This window comes from Canis lupus, chromosome 13 (assembly GCF_003254725.2).
Source record: "Canis lupus dingo isolate Sandy chromosome 13, ASM325472v2, whole genome shotgun sequence".
In the NCBI taxonomy this organism is placed as follows: Eukaryota; Metazoa; Chordata; class Mammalia; order Carnivora; family Canidae; genus Canis; species Canis lupus.
The window spans coordinates 29,974,453-29,993,879 of record NC_064255.1 but is presented as its reverse complement, the minus strand read 5'-3'; the positions used below and the strand labels follow the sequence as shown (position 1 = coordinate 29,993,879).

Genomic DNA, 19,427 nt, shown 5'->3' with positions numbered 1-19,427 from the left:
CCCTCCCCGCCGCGCCCCTGCAGAGGCTTGCGCAACAGGCGGCGGCCCCGGCGGGCGCCCTCCGCGCTCTGCCCCTGCCGGGCGGGCGAGGGCGGGGAGGGGGAGCGGGAGGGGTGTGTCCCCGCGGTGTGCGGGCGCCGGGGGCGGGGCGGGGCGGGGCGGGGCGGGCGCGGGGGCGGGGCCGCGGCGCCTATAAAGCCTCCGGCCGCCGGGGCATAAACAAACCTCGCCTGGCCCCGCGCCGCCGCCTCGGAGCGCGCCCCGCCTCGCCCCAGCCCGGCCCCGGCCCCGCTCGCCCGCCCGTCCTCCCGGCGCCTTCGGTAAGCGCGGCCCCGCCGGCCCCCGGGCAGGGAGGAGTCGCTTTCCACCGCCCGTGGGTGCCGCTGCAGCCTCTGGACCGCCCTCTGTGGCCCTCGGAGCTGCAAGTGCGGGGCGACCCTGCGGCGGGGCGCGACGAGGGGCTTTGGGGCGCGGCCGGAGTGGAGCGGGCGGGGGCGGGTGGGCTCAAGCGAGGAAGCGCAGGTCCCCGCTCACCTTTCCGCAGCCGGGAAAGTGGGATCCGGGGAGAGGGGTGCAGAGCCGGCGGGGGAACACCTCCATCGCGCTTCCCAGCGCCACCCCTGGAGTCACAGCTGGCGCCTGGGGCCCGAGAGCGCCTGGAAGCGGGAGCCCCGCGGAGGGCCCGGGAGAGCGCGCGCGCGTGTGCGCGTGTGTGTGCGCGTGTGTGTGCGCGTGTGTGTGCGTGTGTGCACGCGCGTGTCGGGGTCGGGTGTATCCCCGGCGGCGCGGGGTGTGTGGGGAAGGCGGGCGTGAGCGCGCGTGTGTAGAAAGGAGCTGGGCAGGAGAGCGCGGCGAGCTGAGGCTGGAGAAAGGCGCGTGGGTGTGTCCGCTTCCCACCCCCAGCGATATGCATCTCAGGGGCGGGGGCCGCTTCAGCCTGGAAGCCGGGGTGGGGTGTGTGTGTGTGTGTGTGTGTAAGGGGGAGGGTCCCAGCGCGCGTGCCACCCGCGCGCGCCCCTGCGCAGGGTGCGCCCCCCGAGTGGCCCGGTCCCCAGGGGTCGCGCGGGCAAGTGCCGGCCCAGCGCTGGCCCCCGCCGCGAGTGGCGTCATTCTGGCCTCCGCCCACCTCCCCCGCTCGCCGGTCTCCCTGCCTGCGGGGCCCGCCTCTCCTGCCCTCCCCGGGGAACAGCAGCTGGAATTGCTGCGCCCAGCCCGGGCCCTCCGCCGTCTCCGATTCAGCCCCCGGCGGCGGGGTGGGGAGTGGAGGGCCGCGGTGGGGAGGGGGGGTGACGCGCGGGCACCGACGCTGTCACTTTACGGGCTGAAGCTGGGATTTAGTGGATCTGCGCCTTAACCGCCCCCTCCCCCCCAGCCACTCTCCCGTCTGTCGCCTCTGCTGTCAGATGTCCCTGTGGGTCAGGGGCAGCACCGGGGCTGTGGCTGGGGAGGGGGAAGTGCCTGGCAGCCAGTGTGTGTGTGTGGGGGGGGGGGAATCTGGTTAGGGGACGTTCAGGCTCAGGTCTTCTTCACCCACCGTTGGGCCGGGACTTCAGTTTCTTTGCTTCCTTTAAGTTACTGGGAAAAGGTTGAAGCCGGGAAGCCAGTGCAGCCCCTGGCGGCACAGGGGAGCCCTAGTCTCTTCCTAATGTCCACTGGCCGCGCTTCCCGTTCTCAGCCACCTCAAATGAACCAAATATTGAAATATAAACGGTGCTCCTGCTGTGAAAATGCGATTTGAAAGCAACCCCGCCAGCCCCGCCTGCTGTACCGAAATTCTGAGTCTTTACTGACTTTGGCAAATGTGAATTGAAATAAGCAAGGTGCAGAGAGTGCAAACCCCAGCCTCTGCCTTTGGGGGTTCACCAGCTCAGGGAAGAAATGCAGGCGAAGGTGGCGAGTGCTGGTGTGGGGCTCGGGGTGAGGGCCGAGGGGTGAGGGGTAGGGGATGTAGTGATGATGGGGAACAGTGGCCTGGTGTAAGCCGTGAAACCCAGGGTGTCCCCTGACCTGTGACCTCTTAGTTTTGTGGGATCTTGTCCCCCACAAGAGGGTGAGAAAGAAGGCTTTGCTTGCCTCACCCCGTTACCTGGTACCTGGCCCAGGGCCTGACACTTGAGAGGAGTTAAACACATGCATTGAATGAATGGAAATGGAAAGGCTCCTTCCCTCTGCCCCCCATTACCCTATAATCTCTTGAGTGGAGTTGACTGGTGGTCAACTGGGTGGTGTGTTTGATTTGGCTTTCCAGGGAGACCTTCCAGCACCTTTTGTGGGGTCTTCTCACCCCATAGGGGGATCCCCTGGATCAGCAAGCAAATCCAGGATTATTAGCAATTGGTCTGATCACTTGGAATAGAATTAAAAACTCACAGAAGTTCTGAATGCACCTTCTTACCCATTTTACGGATGGAAACTGAGGCCCAGAGACAGGGTGTGACTTGCCAAGGCTGAGCCAGAGCTGGAACTTGGCCCTCCAGACCCCTCTGGTTGGCATTGAAGGTGGTTAAGGGGCTTCTTGGTCTTGACTCTTGCCCCCTGACCGTGGCTTTGAGAAGGGCAAACACACATTGGCTCTTCGCTGAGTTTCTCGGTGAGGCCACTTTCCAGGCAGGACATGGTGACTATTTAGGGTCAATGAGGTGTTCTTGAGAACTTAGCAGGGTCAGTCCAGTAAGCCAGGGCTGTAGGCCTGCTGAGGGGTGGTTGGCTGGACTCTGGCTGCCCTCACCAGGTTGGAGCTTAGATCCCAACAGAGCGGGGGCTCCCCACCGGGCTCGCTGAACCTGTCCTGGCCTGAGCTTGCCCTGGCATCGATGGGGAAGAAAGATCTCATTGTGTGTTTTCTTGGTGGCCTGAAGCTGCAGTTCTTCCTTGAGACCCAACTCCAGAAAATCTCATCCAAGGCGTGACTCAAAGTCCCTGTGCCTCAGAAAGGAAGCCAGGGTGATGAGTCAGCATGTAAGACTCTGGCGGGCAGGAGGCCTGACTCAGGCTGGGAGGGGGCAGGGAGGGGCAGGACACCCTCCCTCCTAGTCAGCTGCTGCATCCCCCGCCCCCTGTCATCCTGGCCAGAGCTCTGCCAGAGTTGTGTTGGCTCCATTGGATAGATGGGAAAAACGAGGCCGAGAGAGTTGAAGAGACTTGCTCGTGGCTGTGTGGCTAAAGATGGGAGAGCCAGGCTCTGAAACCCGAGAGTCAGACACCCAAGCCTTTGTTCCTTTTCCTGATAGCAGTTTGGGGTGACTGGATGAAGCTAGAATGAAAAGCCCAGAGAGGCGATCGGGGGTGCCGTGCCTCAGTTTCCTCTCCAGTAAAGTGAGAATAACAGACACTGGTTCACAGGGACATGCAAATATTAAGTGAGTTAAGTCCTGCAAAGAGCGGAGAACAGTGCCTGGCACGTGGGAACACCGCCTAGGTGTTTGCTGTCAATGATTCCCACGAATTGCCTTTCTCAAGGCATTCCCTTGGCAGTCGGTGTCACGGACTTCTGTCCTAAGTGTGCGCATGCCGGTGAAAGCTCCTGCCAGGGCTGGGCTCCAGTTTTGCTTCTTGAAGTTCTTCCAAAAAGCTAAGCCTGTGCAGACCGCCTAAAAACGTAATGAGAACCTTGTCTGAAATGCAGGTTTCCAGCCCCAGGAGGTCTGGGATGGGGGAACCTGGGAATCTGTACCATTTCTGAGCTTTCTGGGGTGGATCAGGGCATATAGAGTTGAGGTCATCCTCTCCAGATTGATGGGGGAGAGGGAAAGGACAGGAGAGGCCAGAGTAGCCCATACTCCTATGTTACCAGAACCTGGTGCTCTGTAAGCGGCTCTTCCGTGGCTAAGATGCCTTGTGGTTTCAGAGCATCACTTCCTGCAGTGGAGATAGGAGACCTTCTTGCCATTTCCCAGCTCAGAAAACTGAGGCATGGGCAGGTGACTTGCTTGTCTAGAATCAAGTGAATGGGGTCCTGTTCCAGGTGAGCCACCCTGGACCTTTCCCTCTAGTGTCAACCTTTGAGGCCTCCCAGACCCTTTTGGACCTGTCTTTGAAGCAAGAACTAGGTTTCCTGGATTTGTTTCATGCCGCCCTTCTACCTCCCTGGCCCCAGTCTGGTCCCAGGCCTGCCATTCTATTTTCTCTTTCCGTCTGGAGACAAGAGATGGATGGAAGGCAGAGTCTGCTGTGGAGCCGGAGGTGAGTTTCCTAACACCCTCTTGGCCTCCTGCCCGGCCAGCCCAGGCTTGTTGGAGTTGGTGTCCTGAGGGATGAGATGTGCTCCCCTCATGGAGATTCGGGGCAGGCTCTGTATCTAGGCTTCCCCAGTCCAATGGTGTTCCTCCAGCTGAGGTGGTGGGAGGTGAAGCTCGTTCGCATCTGGGGTTCATCTTTTATTTTACAGTTTTTCTCCTCTTAAATCTGTGGCGACCTCAGTCCAAGGGTGAATTTTATACCTCCGTGCAGCTCTGCCTGAAGGGGCGGATGGGGACCAGGGCTTCATCCTGTTCTCTGTCTCAAGCCCAGCTTCACTCCCTTTGCTTTGAGAAGATTCTGGGCCACTCTCTGGGCACCACCCAGATGTGGGTATGAGCTTCAGACGTATGCGGTTCTGAGGACCCCCAGCTGGGAACCCTGGTCTCCTCTCCGCTCTCCTATCCAAGCACTGAACTGGCCTCCTTTCTGCACAAAGCCCTCCCTGGCTCTCCTTTCCAGGCTGGCCTGCCAGGGTGAGTGCCCTCCTTAGATCATTCTGGGTTGAATCTCTATTTACCCTTTTCCTGTAGATCAGAGGGCCTGGCACTTAGTAGGTGCTCAATTAATGTTGCTCAGAAGACACCCTCCATTTATTAAGTTACTTCCTTAATAGGAAAACGATCGGAAGGCCATCCAGAGGGTGGAAGCAGCGAGGTGAGGATCCTGTCAGTGTGGCAGTCATCCCATCTCTGGGACAAAGGGTTTTGTAGGAAGAATCTATTTCCATGTTCTGTGCTAACACTGGCTCCATTTGTATGCTTTCAACAAATTATCTCACAGACCATCCAGTGCAGCTCATGCTTGCCCTGCAGATTTGCAGAAACATCCTTGAATCCCACCAGTGCCCTCCTTTGGACTCCCCATTATTCTGCTTGTCCCCTCAGATGGTCTTCTGTCTGCCAAACAAATTGATCGGGCTGCCAGAACTGCACTGAGAACCTTCAGGAAGCTCCCTGAGTGGCGTTGCAGAGAGAGGGTGGGCGGCAATGGATTGCCAGCCCTTCCCTCTTCCTGCTCCGTGTCCTGGACCCCCTGGCGAGTTCGGTGCTCTGCTTGGCCACAGAGATGTCCCATTTCAGCTCCAGCCCTGCACCCAGGGAATGAGTGCAGCTGGGGTTCGCTTTCTTTTGGGAGGTTCCTTTTCCATTCTTTTGGCTTCAAGCAATTCCTTGAATGCTGCTGAGTAGCAGGCTCCAGGCAAAGCAGGAAGGGAGCCCTCTGGGAATTTTCTAGTCTGGCTGTCCCCTCTGAATGGCATTTGTACCATTTTATTGACCATTTATCTCTCCAAGAGAGCTCTGTTCTCCACTTCCATTCCCCTGAACCGGAGAACTTTCTTGCCAGTCCAGTAGGTTCATCCATATTGTTTATTTTACTCGGTTGATTACAGAAGGAAAATAGGGAGACAAGACCACCAGCTTCTTCACCCTCCCCAGTGCCTTGAGTTTCAAAAGGTCCAGAAGACATCAAGGGACCCCATGAACTGTCTTGTAGCTTGACATCACAATGTCCTTGGCAAAAAAAAAAAAAAAAAAAAAAAGCAGAAGCAAGTATCTGAAGTAAGGCAGGGGGGTATCCAAGGCATACATACCCCATGGCCGCTGTCCTTGAGGTTAATGCAGACATGGGGCTGTTCTGGAACCTTCGGGGATTGCTGTATCCCGGGACGATGCTATGCCAATCAGCAGCACACATTGATTTCAACTCCCCTCTTCCGCCACCCCCCCCCCTTTTAAATTCTGTTCTATAAAGAGCCCAGTGTGCTGGAAAGAACACCACTTTCATGTGGCTTTGAAACCAGGCGTGCTATGGAGGGGACAAAATCTGGGCCAGTTGCTGACAATCGCAATCGATGAAGCTTGTCCACAATGCCTCCTGGTCAGCCTCTTCCTCTGCCGTCTGCCCGCCCCCTCTCTCCACACTCGTGGTACCCACATCGAAGGAGTGGGACTTGGCCTCGAAGGTGTCATGTGGGTCTTTGCTTTTAAACCTCAGGTTACCCGTCTGCTTGCTGTGGTGCTAATACCCACCTCCTGCTGGGGATCCCAGCAAGGGACAAATAGCACGATGCGGTCAACACTTTTTTCGAAGCCTAGAAACTGCTGTATTAGGAAGGTGTGTGGGAGCGCCTGGATGTCTCAGTTAAGTGTCTGACTCTCGATCCCAGCTCAGGTCTTGATCTCACCGATCCCAGCTCAGGTCTTGATCTCACCGTGGTGAGTTTGAGCCCCGCAATGGGTGTGGAGCCTACTTTAAAAAAAGAAAAAGGAAAATAAAAAAAAAGGAAGGGGTTTGCAGGGAGAGCTAAAAACAGAAGCCTTTGTGGGCACTATGAGGGAGAGTAGGAAAGTTAGGACATGGACTCTGTGCAGAGCTTGGGGACCCTTTGGGACTGTGTGAGGGAGACGAGGAGCACGTGCCTCCCTCCACTGACCCACACAGGACAAGCCTCCTGGTCACAGGCAGCTCGTCCCTAGAACGTCCCACGTGGACAGAGGGTGTGCGTACATGTAGACTGAGCTGATTTCATGGTCAGCTAAGGTTGCTTGAACCCGTGCTACCTCGATGCTTGATGACTTGGGGCACATTTCTTCCCTGTGCCTCAGTTTCCCTGTCTAGTCAAATGGTGAACATGATGGTGCCTGCCTCTGGGTCCTGTGAAACTCAGAGGATGTATGTAATTTGGAGTCCAATAAATGCTAAAAAAAGTCATTCCTCTGCTACTTGTCGTGGTGGGTCTGTGTGGGGTCTCATTGCGGCCTGCCCGTGGCCACTTGGGCTGGGCTGGGTGCATCCCGGAGCCCCCAGAACACATCATGGATGTTTCAAGGCTGTACACCCCCACTGCCCCACTTCCTGGCAGTTTGGAGGGCTCAGGAGAACTTGCTCACTAGTGTGTGCAGACCCTGGGTGGAGAACCAGAGCCGGAGGGAGGCTCTCAGTCTTCCAGACAGGGAGAGATCTGAGACTTCTCAGTTCCCAGGGTGGATCCGCGCAGGCCGGAGATGGGTAGGAGGACCCTTTCATCTTTGGGTCCAGCACGTTCCCCCCGGGCTCCCATCTGCCCCACGTTGCTCGTGGATCATGTGATGTCCACGCAGTGCATGCTGCATCTTTTGCAGATGGGGAAACCAAGACCTCCAGGGTGGAGATGGATGACTTGGTCAAAGCCACGTGACAGCAGAGTGGCAGGCCTTCCCCGCCCTGACTCCTCAGCCAGCGTTACTGTTGCTCCATCAAGGCTTTTGAGAGTCCCAGACTCCGAGTGTCCCTTCCCTGTCCCCGTGACTGGTTAACAATTTTCTAGAGGCTTCACATGCCCAACATACCTCTACCCACTGCCCTCCCAGATCCCTGGGGTCATGTTCTTCCCTTCTCTGGGCAAATACCAGTGTTGGTTTCCCTTGGAACCCAGGAGGTCCAGCTAATTGCTGACTGTCTCCTGGGTCTGTCTGTTGAACTGGAAAGGTATTTGCCCAACTCTCCTTGGGCCCTCGTTACTCATTGACCAATGCTGCTAACAGCAGGAAGACCCGACCCCCATGGTGGCACATTGGGTCCGATCTCTGGAAACCCTGGTGGCACTTGCTGAACTTCTATGAGCATCCCCCCTCCTTGCTGGGCCGACTCTGACACTCATGGTGTATATGAAACACCGGCTGTGTCCTCACATATGTCCCTGGGTCTCTCTGAGGCCACCAGGGAAGGACAATGCACTGATTACTTAGATAGCTACCCCTGTGAATCCACGGTTTCAGTTCCCCTTGGTCAACCAAGGTCCAGAAGCAGATGATCCTCCCTCTGACACGTCGTCAGAAGGTCATCAGTAGCCTGCCACCATGACACATGCCTGGGCACGTCACCTCGCATCCTCCCAGGAAGGGTGAGCACAGCACAGTGAGATACTTTGAGAGAAGGAGAGACCACACTCACGTAGCTTCGGTTACAGCAAGTTGTGATAACTGCTCTATTTTATTATGAGTTATTGTCGTTCATCTCTTGCTGTGCCTTTAGCACAGGTGTGTGTGTGTGTGTGTAGGAGCAAAGGCTGTGTATGGTGTTTGGAACTATCTCAGTTCCAGGCATCTACTGAGGGTCTTGGAACGTATCCCTGGTGGCTAAGGTGCGCGGGGACCATGCTTTGTGCCAGATTCTGTGTTCCAGGCTTTAATTTAAGCCATGCTGCTGCTTACTGGGAGCAGGAGTTGTACCCATTTTACAGATGAGCAAACCAAATGTAAGGTGATGAGGCTAGATAACTTGGTAGGGGGTGCAGAGCTCATAAATGATGATGCCCCCACCTGACCCTCAAGCCTTCCCCCAGCTCCAGGTGACCTTCTACTTTTCTGCCATGAGTTTCCTCTGAATTCCTTCTGCAGAGAGCAGGTAGGAAAGGAGGAGGTGGTGGTGTGAAGCGGTCTGGCAGCTGGCATTGGGACCCAGAGCCCAGTTTTGGCCCTGGTTGGAGTTTTAGCCGGAGACCTGTCCTGCCCCAGTTCCCTGTCTGGAGGAACTTTGGTCTGTGCTTCTTAGAGACGTGGTTGGCAGATACTGCACATCCATCACCATGTGACGTGGCGCCAGAGGGCTGGAGGTCGGACACCTGGGCTCCCACCCACTATGCCCAGTGTGTCCTTGCCCTGTCACTCTGTCCCACTGAAAGGTCACCTTGGCCCTTTGCGACCTGATGTTCTGTGTTGGGACTTTCCAGGAGGTGGCCGAGAGGGGCAGGGACTGGCATCCAGCACTCCGCCTCAAGCCCAGGGAGAGAACCTGCTGAGCCAAGTTGGGACCTGGGGTAGAGGACCCCCCTGATCCTGGGCCCTGAGTGGCGAGCAGCGCCTGGTGGGTGGGCAGGGGTGAGGGCACCAGCCAGAGCTCCCCAAACCCGGCTTCCCCGCCCCCCGTCGCTCCCTCCTGGTGAAGGAAATCACGGTCGCCTACGGAGCAGCGTGCCCAGTGCTGCTGGAACTGCTTCCTTGAATGAGCTGTGTGTGTGGTCTTGCTGCTGTGGATCTGAAACCCATAGAAAAAACTTTTTTAGGAAAAGTGTGATAAAGAAGTAACTGTGAGCATCGGAGCCCTCTCCATCCCGGCCACTCCATCTGCCCTGGCTCTGGGTCATTTCAGGATGGTCCCTCAACCCCTGGAGCTTCACTTCCTCCTTGATAGAGTGATGGTGGTGGCAGTGGTGGTGGCAGTGCTGGTACCTGGTACGTGGGGCTGTGTGACTCCCGGAGAGTGCGGCCTGGTGGGGGAGACGGGGCGGCCGTGACTGGGCCTAGTGGGTGAGCAGGTCTGCAAGCTCAGTGGGGCAGGGCTGGGTCTGTTCATGACCAGGTCCCCACCTTGCTACCTAGTGAGGCCTGGTCAGCAGAGCTGTTCCAGGTACTGTCACACTTGGCTTGGTGCTGGGCAGGAGAACCTAGTACAGGAAGCAACCTCTGAATGAATCACTGTTTCAGTCTGTGCTTCTAGGAACTCAGAAGGTGTTTGAGGGTGGGCCTGGAGGCAGGGGCGGTGGGGGCCCGTGGTGGGGTGGGGAGGACGAGGGGCTGCTGGGGGATGTTCGGCCCTTTCCCTGGCTTCGTCCAAAGCAAGTGAGCTTTTTGGATTTTTTTGTTTGTTTGTTTTTGTTTTTGTTTTTTTGTAAATTTGTTCTTCTATATTGAGCTTCCTTCTAAGATTTCTTTTAGACAAATAGGTTCTAAGAGAGAAGTTTGCAACGTGTTTTGATTCAGGCCAAGGGAGAGCAAACAGGGTGAGGGCTGGCCCTGGACTGGCCCAAGTCAGCAGAATTGGGCTGGAAGCAGTCAACTGTCTTCCAGGCCCTGGCAGGCTGACCACCAGCGGTCTGGGGGTGGGGGGTAGGGTTCAAAGTGCAAGGAGCATCTCAGCAGCCTTGGTTAGCGAAGGGCAGTGACCCGGCTGGAGGTCCTGGCGGAGCCCTCCCTTGCCGGGCAGTTTGCATCCATTAACCACAGGTTGCCCTGGACCCCCAGCACCCCCACTCTCCCAGGGGACAAATAGTACAGAAGCTTCCTCTGCTCTATCCAATCTCTGCAGACCTCAGAGTCCCAGGACGCTTATGGAAGCTTCTAGGTCTACACCAGTGTGTCTCAGCCTCGGCGCTATTGATGATTGTGCTCTGGGTACCATCCCATGCGGTGTAGGAAGATTTGCAGCCTACCTGCCCCCCACCCACGAGATACCAGTAGCATCCCCCAGTCATGACCATCACAGACGTCTCTGGACATAGCTGTACGTCCCCTGGGGACAGAATCACCTGTTTGTCCAGAGAAACACTGCCATAGTTCTCAGGGGCCTCACCTGAGTCTCCCCATGGCCCTCCAGGGCTTCCAAAAAAAAAAAAAAATCAGTGATTCTCAAATATTTGATATTTAAGAGAGAGACCGGCCAGTGTTTGGCCTGCTGCCCCATGTGGGCTGGGAAGCTGGGTTGCAAGGAGGAAGAGGAGGTGTGTGTGTGTGGGGGGGGGGGCGGTAAGAGGCTTCAGAAAAGAGATCAAACTCTTCTGTTCTGAAGGAGAATGGGGGAGCCGGGGGAGGCTGCGATGCTCATGTGATCCCAGCGTCGGGGAGCCAGGAGGGACCCCACCGGGCTGAACCATGGCGTGCCCTTGCGTCGGTGTAAACGTAACCCCATTTAAGGTCCTTCCACTCTTGTGGTTTAGTGGTGATTTAAGAGTGAATTCAAACACAAGCATTGCTGTTCAGCTGCTTAAAACCCGTCGATGTATTCCGCAAGCGAGCCGTGGCCCAACTTGCGGAGCAAGACAGATGGGCTCCCTGTCCCGGGGAGCCTGCAGGTGGGGCTGCCCTCCCTGTGAGGACCCCCACCCACCTTCCATCCCCAGCGTGAAGGGTGGCGTTGCCGGAGCCCTGGGCTTCTGGAAGGCTCCTTAGGCTGTGTAGGCGAGGTGTCCCACGGCCAGGGTCTCGGGACCATGAACACGCTGAGTTAGCAAGGCCGACAGACCTCTGCTTTTCATGCCTCCTGCCTCCGAGCTGGCAGCTGCCCAGGAATGCTCACAAACATAAAACCGACTTTGTTTTCAGAATGTTCTCGAGCATAGACTCCAAAGGCTGCATAAAGGCATTCTTGTGGGGCTAGTTATCTACCGGGGAAAATCGTGCTGGGGCCCCAGACCAGAGCATCCCAGGGGATCTGCCCACGGAATGCCATGTGTTGGCACCGGCGGGGGTGGGGGTTTCAGGGTGGCCCCAGGTCTGTTGTCCGCTCACCTCTGAGAGGTGACTCACCACGAGGATTCTCGTGGGTTCTCGGGGCTGCGTCTCCAGAGGGCCCCAGGCTGGAATTGCGGAGAGTTCCGCAACGTGGGGCCACCATCCCACCCCAGAAGATGGGGTTTAGTGAGGGGTTTAGTTTAGTCAGGCTCTTTTTCACCAAATTTCCTGATTCTGAAGGCCTGTGTCTTTGACCTGGTGCCTCTCCCCACCCCGCTGCCCCCTGCTCCCCGTCACTCACTCACTCCTGCTCCCGCTGCCTCTCCAGCACTTAACTAACCCACCTTTTGGGGGGTCTTTGCCCCCCACTCTGGCGTCGGTGGTCACGTCATTCTTCTAGTTTGATTATCAGGCTCTGAGAATAAATGATGGCAACTCCCGCTTCCAGATTAAGTTCCCAGGAGCAGGCTCAGTACATGTCACCCCCAAACTTCCCCGCTCCAGAGCTCTGCTCCTGCCAGGCTCTGCGGCCCATCCCTGCTCACAGTCCTGCTTCCCCACCACTGCTGTCACCCCTGCCCCCTGCCCTCCTCCCACTGCCCCTGCTCCCCATCATTGCTCTTACTCCCTCCCCCTGGCCCCACTCCTGCTCCCCATCCTGCTTCCCCACCTCCCCTGCTCCCCATCACTGCTCTTACCTCCCTCCCCCTGGCCCCACACCTGCTCCCACTCCTGCTTCCCCATCACTGCTCTCACCCTCCATCCCCCTCACTCCTGCCCCCCTCCCACCACTCCTGCTTCCCCATCCCCACTCTCACCTTCCATCCCCTCACCTTTCACCTCCCTTGCTCTTCCCACACCCTCTCGCCCACCCCCTGCTGCCTTGAAAATCCTTTTACTTTCAGAATCCCTCTGAGTGTTTAGTCCTATCAGACCTCTTGAGCTTGAGGTATCCCCTGTCCTGGCCCGGTCCTTACCAGCACCAGCATGGAGCAGGGAGCCCTGCACACAGGCGGACGTGGGATGTCTGTATGACCACCCCTCTGTTAGGGCTACTTTGAGGACCAAGAGGAATGAAGCTCGTGCCAAGCCTGTGCTTGAGGAGCCTCCTGTGACTTTCCATCCCCTCTGGTTGTCAACCTGGGGCTGCCTGACTTAGGATCAGTGGTGTGGATCTCCTAAAATGCAGCAAGATGTAGTCTTGTTTATTTTTGCTTTTGTTGCCCTTGCCTGAGAAGACACCCCAAAATATTGCTTAGATCATCATCACAGGGCTTACTGCCTACGTTTTCTATAGCAGCACAGGGACTGTGGTCAATAGTATTGTAATCGCTTGGTATGGTGGCCAAACCTGCTGTGGTGATCATTTCATTTTTTTTTTTTAAGATTTTATTTATTCATGAAAGACACACAGAGAGAGAGGCAGAGACATAGGCCGAGGGAGAAGCAGGCTCCCTGCAGGGAACCTGATGTGGGACTTGATCCCAGGACCTCGGGATCACAACCTGAGCCAAAGGCAGATGCTCACCCACTTAGCCACCCACATCATTTCATAATGTGTAAAACCATCCACCCGCCCTCCTACTGTATACCTGAAACAAATGGAATATTGTATGCCAATTATAACTTAATTTAAAAAAAATGCCACGAGGAACGTCCTGGATGTGGCGGTTGGGCCTGGGGACTGTGTGAGGACCTGCTTTGAATGTTCCTCAGAAAGGTAGTTGTGTCCATGAGCCTTGGTTTCCTCTTCCAGAAAATCTGCCTCTTGCCCTCCCAGCCTCCGATCCAAGAATGGCCAGTGGGATGGGGGGGCCTTGTACTGTAATATGCTGCCCACAGAGGGGGGCTCATCCCCGGGCCTCAGATTTGCTTCCTTGGGGCAACATCTCTCAGTGAGAAGTGCTGACCTGTGGCCTTTGTCCCTTCGCAGGCAGGTGACAGCAGGGACATGTCTCGGGAGCTGCAGGACGTGGACCTCGCCGAGGTGAAGCCTTTGGTAGAGAAAGGGGAGGTGAGTGGACAACACTCCTGGCTCCCTCTGCTCACGTGCACGCTCGTAGGCAGACACATGCGTACACACTTGCATGTGTCCACTGCTTCCTAATTTCCAAGAATGCAGAAGGACAAGAGGTTCCTTGTCCTTGTGGTCAGACCTTCCATGCCGAGGAGGCCTCCTTGTGGGAAACAGAGGTGCCTGTCCTCCAGCTGGGGCTGGCTTGGAAAAAGCCTTCACGTTTGCGCCCTCGGCATTGTGTTTTAAACCACATTCACCTCCTGGTTCTTACTGGGCTGTGTAACTGCCTGTGACGATACATCTTGTTGAAAACGGAAGGCTCAGCCTCAAAAGTGAAGTTATTCGAAGGCCAACCGGATGCTTTCAAAAATAAGGATTAACAGGCCTGAAGCGCGTCGTCTGCGCCTGCTTGCCGCTGGGCTGTATCTCAGGGTTAGGACTTGCCGAACGACGGAATAAGACTGTGATTGGTTAGGTGCTGGGTTCTGTGATTGTTCCCATTTTACAGAAGGGAAAGTGAAGCCATCAGAAGTTAATCTGTCCTCCGTCACATAGTTGCAAAACATGAGGCATGGGGCCAAACACAGGCCAGCCAGCTGCCTTCGGTCAATGGACTGTTCTTCTGGTTCTTTTGTGGCCTTGCCTGTCGCTGCTGCATCGTAGGCCCACTATTTCATGGGCTTCTCATTATGAATGTGTGAGGCCATCATCTCTGTCCCCATCGTGCAGATATAGACACTGGTCTGTGATGGGAAGGGGATCACCCAAGTTCATTCAGATCAGTGGCCCAATGAGGAGTAGAAGCCAGGCCCGGGGCAGGTGGCGCTTTAGAATCCCTGTTACCGTTCTGCACCGGGGCTCTGCCCATGTTCTCTGTAAAGAGCCAACTATGAAAAGCGCAGGCTTTGCCCGCCGTTCAGTCTGTTGCAACCACTCAGCTTTACGGTTACGACACGCGAGCGGCCAGCGACAGTCTGTGAGCAAACGGGCTTGTCATGTTCCAATAAAACTTTATTTACAAAGATTGGGGAGGGCTGTCCTTCGCCGATCCACACTGTTGGCTGCACAGGCTCCGAATCCAGTTCCTCTTCCAGATGGGCTCTGTGACAGAGTCTTCAAAACAAACAAGGAAACAAACCCCGGGGGATACAAATACCTATCAACACGTTCTTATTTCTTGCTTTTAAAGGCCGTGAGAAGTAGCATAGCACGCTTTGCTTTACTCATTTCAGCGAACTCTCTTGGAGACCTCTATCCAGCAGCAGTCCGCAGCATGCTCTTCCCTTCCAGCTTCACAGCATCCCACCAGGTTTCCTTTCTAAAATTTTATTTTTAAGATTTTATTTATTTATTCATGAGACACACACACACAGAGACAGAGAAAGAGAGAGAGGCAGAGACACAGGCAGAGGGAGAAGCAGGCTTCCTGCAAGGAGCTCGATGTGGGACTCGATCCCAGGACCCTGGGATCACACCCTGAGCCAAAGGCAGACAGATGCTCAGCCACTGAGCCACTCAGGCATCCCTCCCACCGGGTTTAATCGAGCAGCGCCTTGTCTGTGGACTTGTGGGTCATGCCAGTGCTTCACAATTGCCAACAGCGCTTCAGCGTATTTGCACTATTAGGACCTTGGATGTACGTCATTCATACATTTGCAGGTGCAACTCCAGAGTAAATTCTCAGGAGCGGCATCTCTGGGTCCAAGGGTAAATGTGTTTTTAAACACAGTATTTATACTTTTCAGGCAGCCTGCTGGTATCTTTGGAAAATTTTGTTTTTGAAACCCAACACCTAAGAGATTATCAGTTGCAGGTTGCATGTCTATCTCAAAGTGAATATTTGCCTTTCCTTCCAAGGTTTTCGATGGTAATAAACCTTCCAATTCCTTACACGGACTCCACAGAGCATTTTTAATCGGACTTCCTTGGACGGTTCCTCCTGACGTCTGTTCTCAATCCCCCCATCCGGCTGCCACGGCACTTTGAAGATTGGGCTTGTGCAGAATGGATTTTCCGCTCCTTCCTACCAACACACTCATGCACAGTGGGCATTGGCCACCTTTGCTTCTCCCAGAATTTACCACACTCCCTGATGTCCTTAACCCAGTCCAGGATGTGTGAAGCCATTTCAACCTCCAGCAGCAGGGCCTCTGTGGCAATCTGGTCTTCCAGCTCTGGCTGTCCCAAGGGGCTTCTCTGCACACTTCCTTCCCCTCATTTGCATTTTGCTCTGTGGAGCTGTCTTCTGTCCTGGTGCTTGGTGATGGGGTCTGGCTGGGGCTTAGTTTTCAGAGGACTTTGACTCCTATCTCTAGACCAGAAAGGAAACATGCCAGCAACATCTCTTGGGAATGTTGCAGCTCCTCCCCAGAGCCACATTTCCAATGCCCCCCCTGTCCTGTCCCCAGTCTGTTTTTGTAGGAAATTGGAGAGGCCCCCCCAGAGGAGGGAGGGTAGGTATAAACTAGACTCAGGTCTTGGGGAGAGACCCATGTGTTCCAGTATTTTTTTTTTTTTTTCTCCAAGAAACTGACAAAACTGACCATCTCTCTCTCTCTCCACAGACCATCACCGGCCTCCTGCAAGAGTTTGATGTTCAGGCAAGTAGAGGGGATGACTTCCCTTCCCCCTTCCCTGCTCTGTCTTTTCTCTTTCCTCTTCTTTCCACTGGTTGAAGATCATTGTTCAGACATGGGGGGGACAAGGGGAGGGAAGGAAGTTGCGCCAGCTGGTTCTCCACGTTCTGCTCCTTCTCCCCGGAAAGAAGCTGGTTTGAGTGGGGGCCAAAGAAGCAAGAGCCCATCGCTCCCTGCAAAGGCGGGAAGGAGATGCTGAGGTGTGGGGCGTGTGCGGGATGGAAATGGGGAGACGTTGGGTGGGCTTGGGACCCTGTGATGGGTGGCCGCTGAGCAAAGGCTTGATGTTCTTGGCTCTGCTTGGGAACATGGGCCCAGCCTTCTCTGTGGTTTCCTGGCTTCATCTCCGCTCAGGATTGGTGCGGGCGAGGGGGTGGTGTGTGTCTGGAGCTTTGTCCAAGAACAAGTTTTCAGAAGAGCGGGCTGGCTGGCCCTGGCGGAGGGCAGGGTCAGAACCTCAGGAACCGTAAGGCCTGGACTCATTATCTCAAAGCTGGCATGGCTCCCACGCTGTGGGGGACCCTGATGTGATGTGTCTTGGGCAGTGTTGGGTCAGTAACACACCCTAACTCTCTTGCGAGGCTTTTTTATTTCCCCCCATTTTTTTTTTTTTTTTGGTGGTGAAATACACATTACATAAAATTTACCACCCTAACCATTTTTACTGCATGCTTCATTGGCATGAAGTACATTTCTGTTGTTGTGCAACCATCTCCACAACGCTTTCGTCTTGCAAAACTGAAACCCTGCCCTCAGTAAATGCAAATTCCCCCACTGTCGCCTCCCCAGGGCCCCTGTGGCCACCACTGTCCTGCCTTCTGTCCCTGAATCTGATGAGGACTCGATGGACCTCACATAAGTGGCATCGGGCAGTGTTTGTCTTTGTCATTAGCTTCTTTCACTGAACGCAATATCCTCAAGGCTCCCCCGTGCTGCAGCAGGTGTTGGAATTCCCTTTTTCTTCTCTAAGGCTGAAGACTCTTCCGCTGTAGGCACAGACCACGTTTTGTTTATTTGTTTGTGTCTCCGTGGGCGCCTGGGGCTGCTTCCACGTTTTGCCTCTCGTGCAGAGTGCTGCTGTGAACATGGGTGTGCGGGGATCTGTTCGGGAACCCCTGCTTTCCATCCTTTTGCGTACGCGGCCAGAAACAGAATTGTTGGATCACAGGATTATTGTAGATTTTTTTCTTAAAGATCTTTTATTTGTTCATGAGAGACACACAGAGAGAGGCAGAGACACAGGCAGAGGGAGAAGCAGGCTCCCTGCGGGGAGCCCGGTGTGGGATTCGATCCCACGACCTTGGGATCACTCCCTGAGCTGAAGCAGATGCTCAACTGCTGAGCCACCCAGAGGCCCCCACTGTAGATCTTTTAAACCTTGGTTATTAATTCGGAGAGACCTTGAGAGCATAGTTTATCTGTTTCCCGTGAAGATAACTCCCCCCGTTTGCATCGCTCTTGGCAGCTGGCAAAGCACTGTTAGGTGCTCCGACCTCCAGGTGCAGGTAGCTGGGAGAGCAGAGAACAGCACCTCGGGCCCCACCTGCCTGCCCAGACCCCCCCACCTAGCCTTGAAGTTTGCCCAGGCCGGACTGGGCGGGGGCACTGCATCCCCAGGATGTCAGCCTAGCAGGGACCACGAAGGGAAGCTGGACCAGGGCCTGGGAGGGATAGGGTGAGGCCTACCACGGTGTGCCCCCGCGGCCGGGCTGGGCCCTTGGGACTAATCCCAGAGCTGTCCCGTGAGGTGGGAGCCTTTTTCTGACCATGCATCCCTTTATTTGGAGCCTTTTTCTGATTATGCATCCCTTTATTCCTTTAACAAATGCCTGCTTTGTGCCTGGCATTGTCTTAGGTGCTGGGCACACAGTGGGGAGTGTGACAGGCAGTGATCCTTGTTTTCAGGGACTTAGATTTCAAACCGATCGCTCAGCACTATCGAGCACTGAATAGGTGCCAGGCATCGCTCTGAGTGCGGCGCGTGTTTTGCTCAGGGCGTGCTCGCAGCCATCCCTTCCTCTGTGTTGCAGCCGGAGAGCCCGCAGCACAGAGAAGCTGAGGAACTTGCCTGAAGTCTCAGGGCCGGAAAGGTGTCGGCAGGGGGTTTGAACTCACCCAGTGTGTTTCCACAGCCCCTGTTTGGAACCACTGCTTCTGACGCCCTAGCAATGGGGGGAAAGGAATCAAGCCAGCACGCCAGTGCCAGCTACTGGAGGGGCTCTGAGGACAGCAGCTCCCACTGTGGGACACTGTCTAAGGCTGAGGGGTCCGGGATGGCTGTCGGAGGAGGTGACATGACGCTGAGCTGGGACCCGAAGGACAGATGGAGCCGGTCATGTGACCAGGGGAAGCTTAGGGACCTATCATCCCATGCAGAGGCAACATCACAGGCACTGGCCCCTCTGACTTGGATTCTGAGCCTTCCGAAGGAAGCTGAGATCTTCTCAAAGCTAATAGGCTCGATCTTAACCATCGAATCCCAACATTTGAGCCGACGCTGAGTGCTGAGTGATGCTCTGGCAAGGTTGTTTGCAAGAATCTATCTGTTTGTGTGAAACTATAATGATCTGGACTTGGCTCCTAGGCCTGATTGACTCATGATGTTTATGAAGGTTTCCCTCCGATTTCTAGCAGTCTCCACCAAAATCGTGGCTGTGGGTTGCTGTCGGATGTTCCTTCAGAAGATGCGCTGCAGGGTGATGCTCTCTGTGTCCTGAAGAGTTACTGACCACAGGGCCAGAGGCGGAGAATGACAGAGCCTTGGTCAAGGGTGGCTGCAGGGCGTCCCTGTACCAGCACTCCCTGACCTCAGGATTCACACGGGGCTCTGGCAAAGTGTCTCCTGCCTGCTGCCGGCACCTTGTCCTCTGTGGGTCCAGGCCAGGGACCATGCGCACTTGCTGATTCCTCCGGGGACTTTTTACCATCATCCCTACTTGGCAGATTGGGACACTGAGGCTTTCCTGTGGCTTTTCTAAGGGGCCGCATCCAACTTGGTCTGACCCCAACCAGGGGTCTCACCCACAGTGCATTACCTCAGTGACAACCTAGAAGAGCCAATCCAGACACGATGCCAGCATATCTTTGCAATTCCCATCGGAAAACAATTTCCCTGGGCAAATAATCCGAACAGTACCATGGTGGGCCAACGTTTAGCCCGTTGAGGGTAAGCGGAGGCGGGGCTCGGGAGCCCGTGTGCCTCAGTGGCAAACTGCTTTCGTCTCTCCGTTTAGTTGGTTCCTTGCTGCTCATTGAAATGGGGCCCCAGCTGGGTCGTTCCTTGGGGGTCAAATCTAAGGACTCCCAGCAGCCTTACTGTGTATGTCC

At 55.6% G+C, this 19,427-nt stretch overlaps 1 protein-coding gene across 2 annotated transcripts in view; it reads left to right on the top strand.

Moving 5' to 3' along the window:
* The first annotated feature begins 205 nt into the window (after positions 1–205).
* The window catches only part of NDRG1 (N-myc downstream regulated 1), a 56,537-nt gene continuing 37,315 nt past the window's right edge, over positions 206–19,427 (top strand). Inside the window, exons 1-3 of one of the 2 annotated variants that reach the window (XM_035699125.2) lie at positions 206–320; positions 13,381–13,461; positions 16,029–16,064. In XM_035699125.2, coding sequence (XP_035555018.1) covers positions 13,399–13,461; positions 16,029–16,064 — 99 coding nt within the window. In that variant the 5' untranslated portion in view covers positions 206–320; positions 13,381–13,398. The remainder of the gene's footprint in view (positions 321–13,380; positions 13,462–16,028; positions 16,065–19,427) is intronic. The other variant, XM_049092766.1, reaches the window with a different exon arrangement.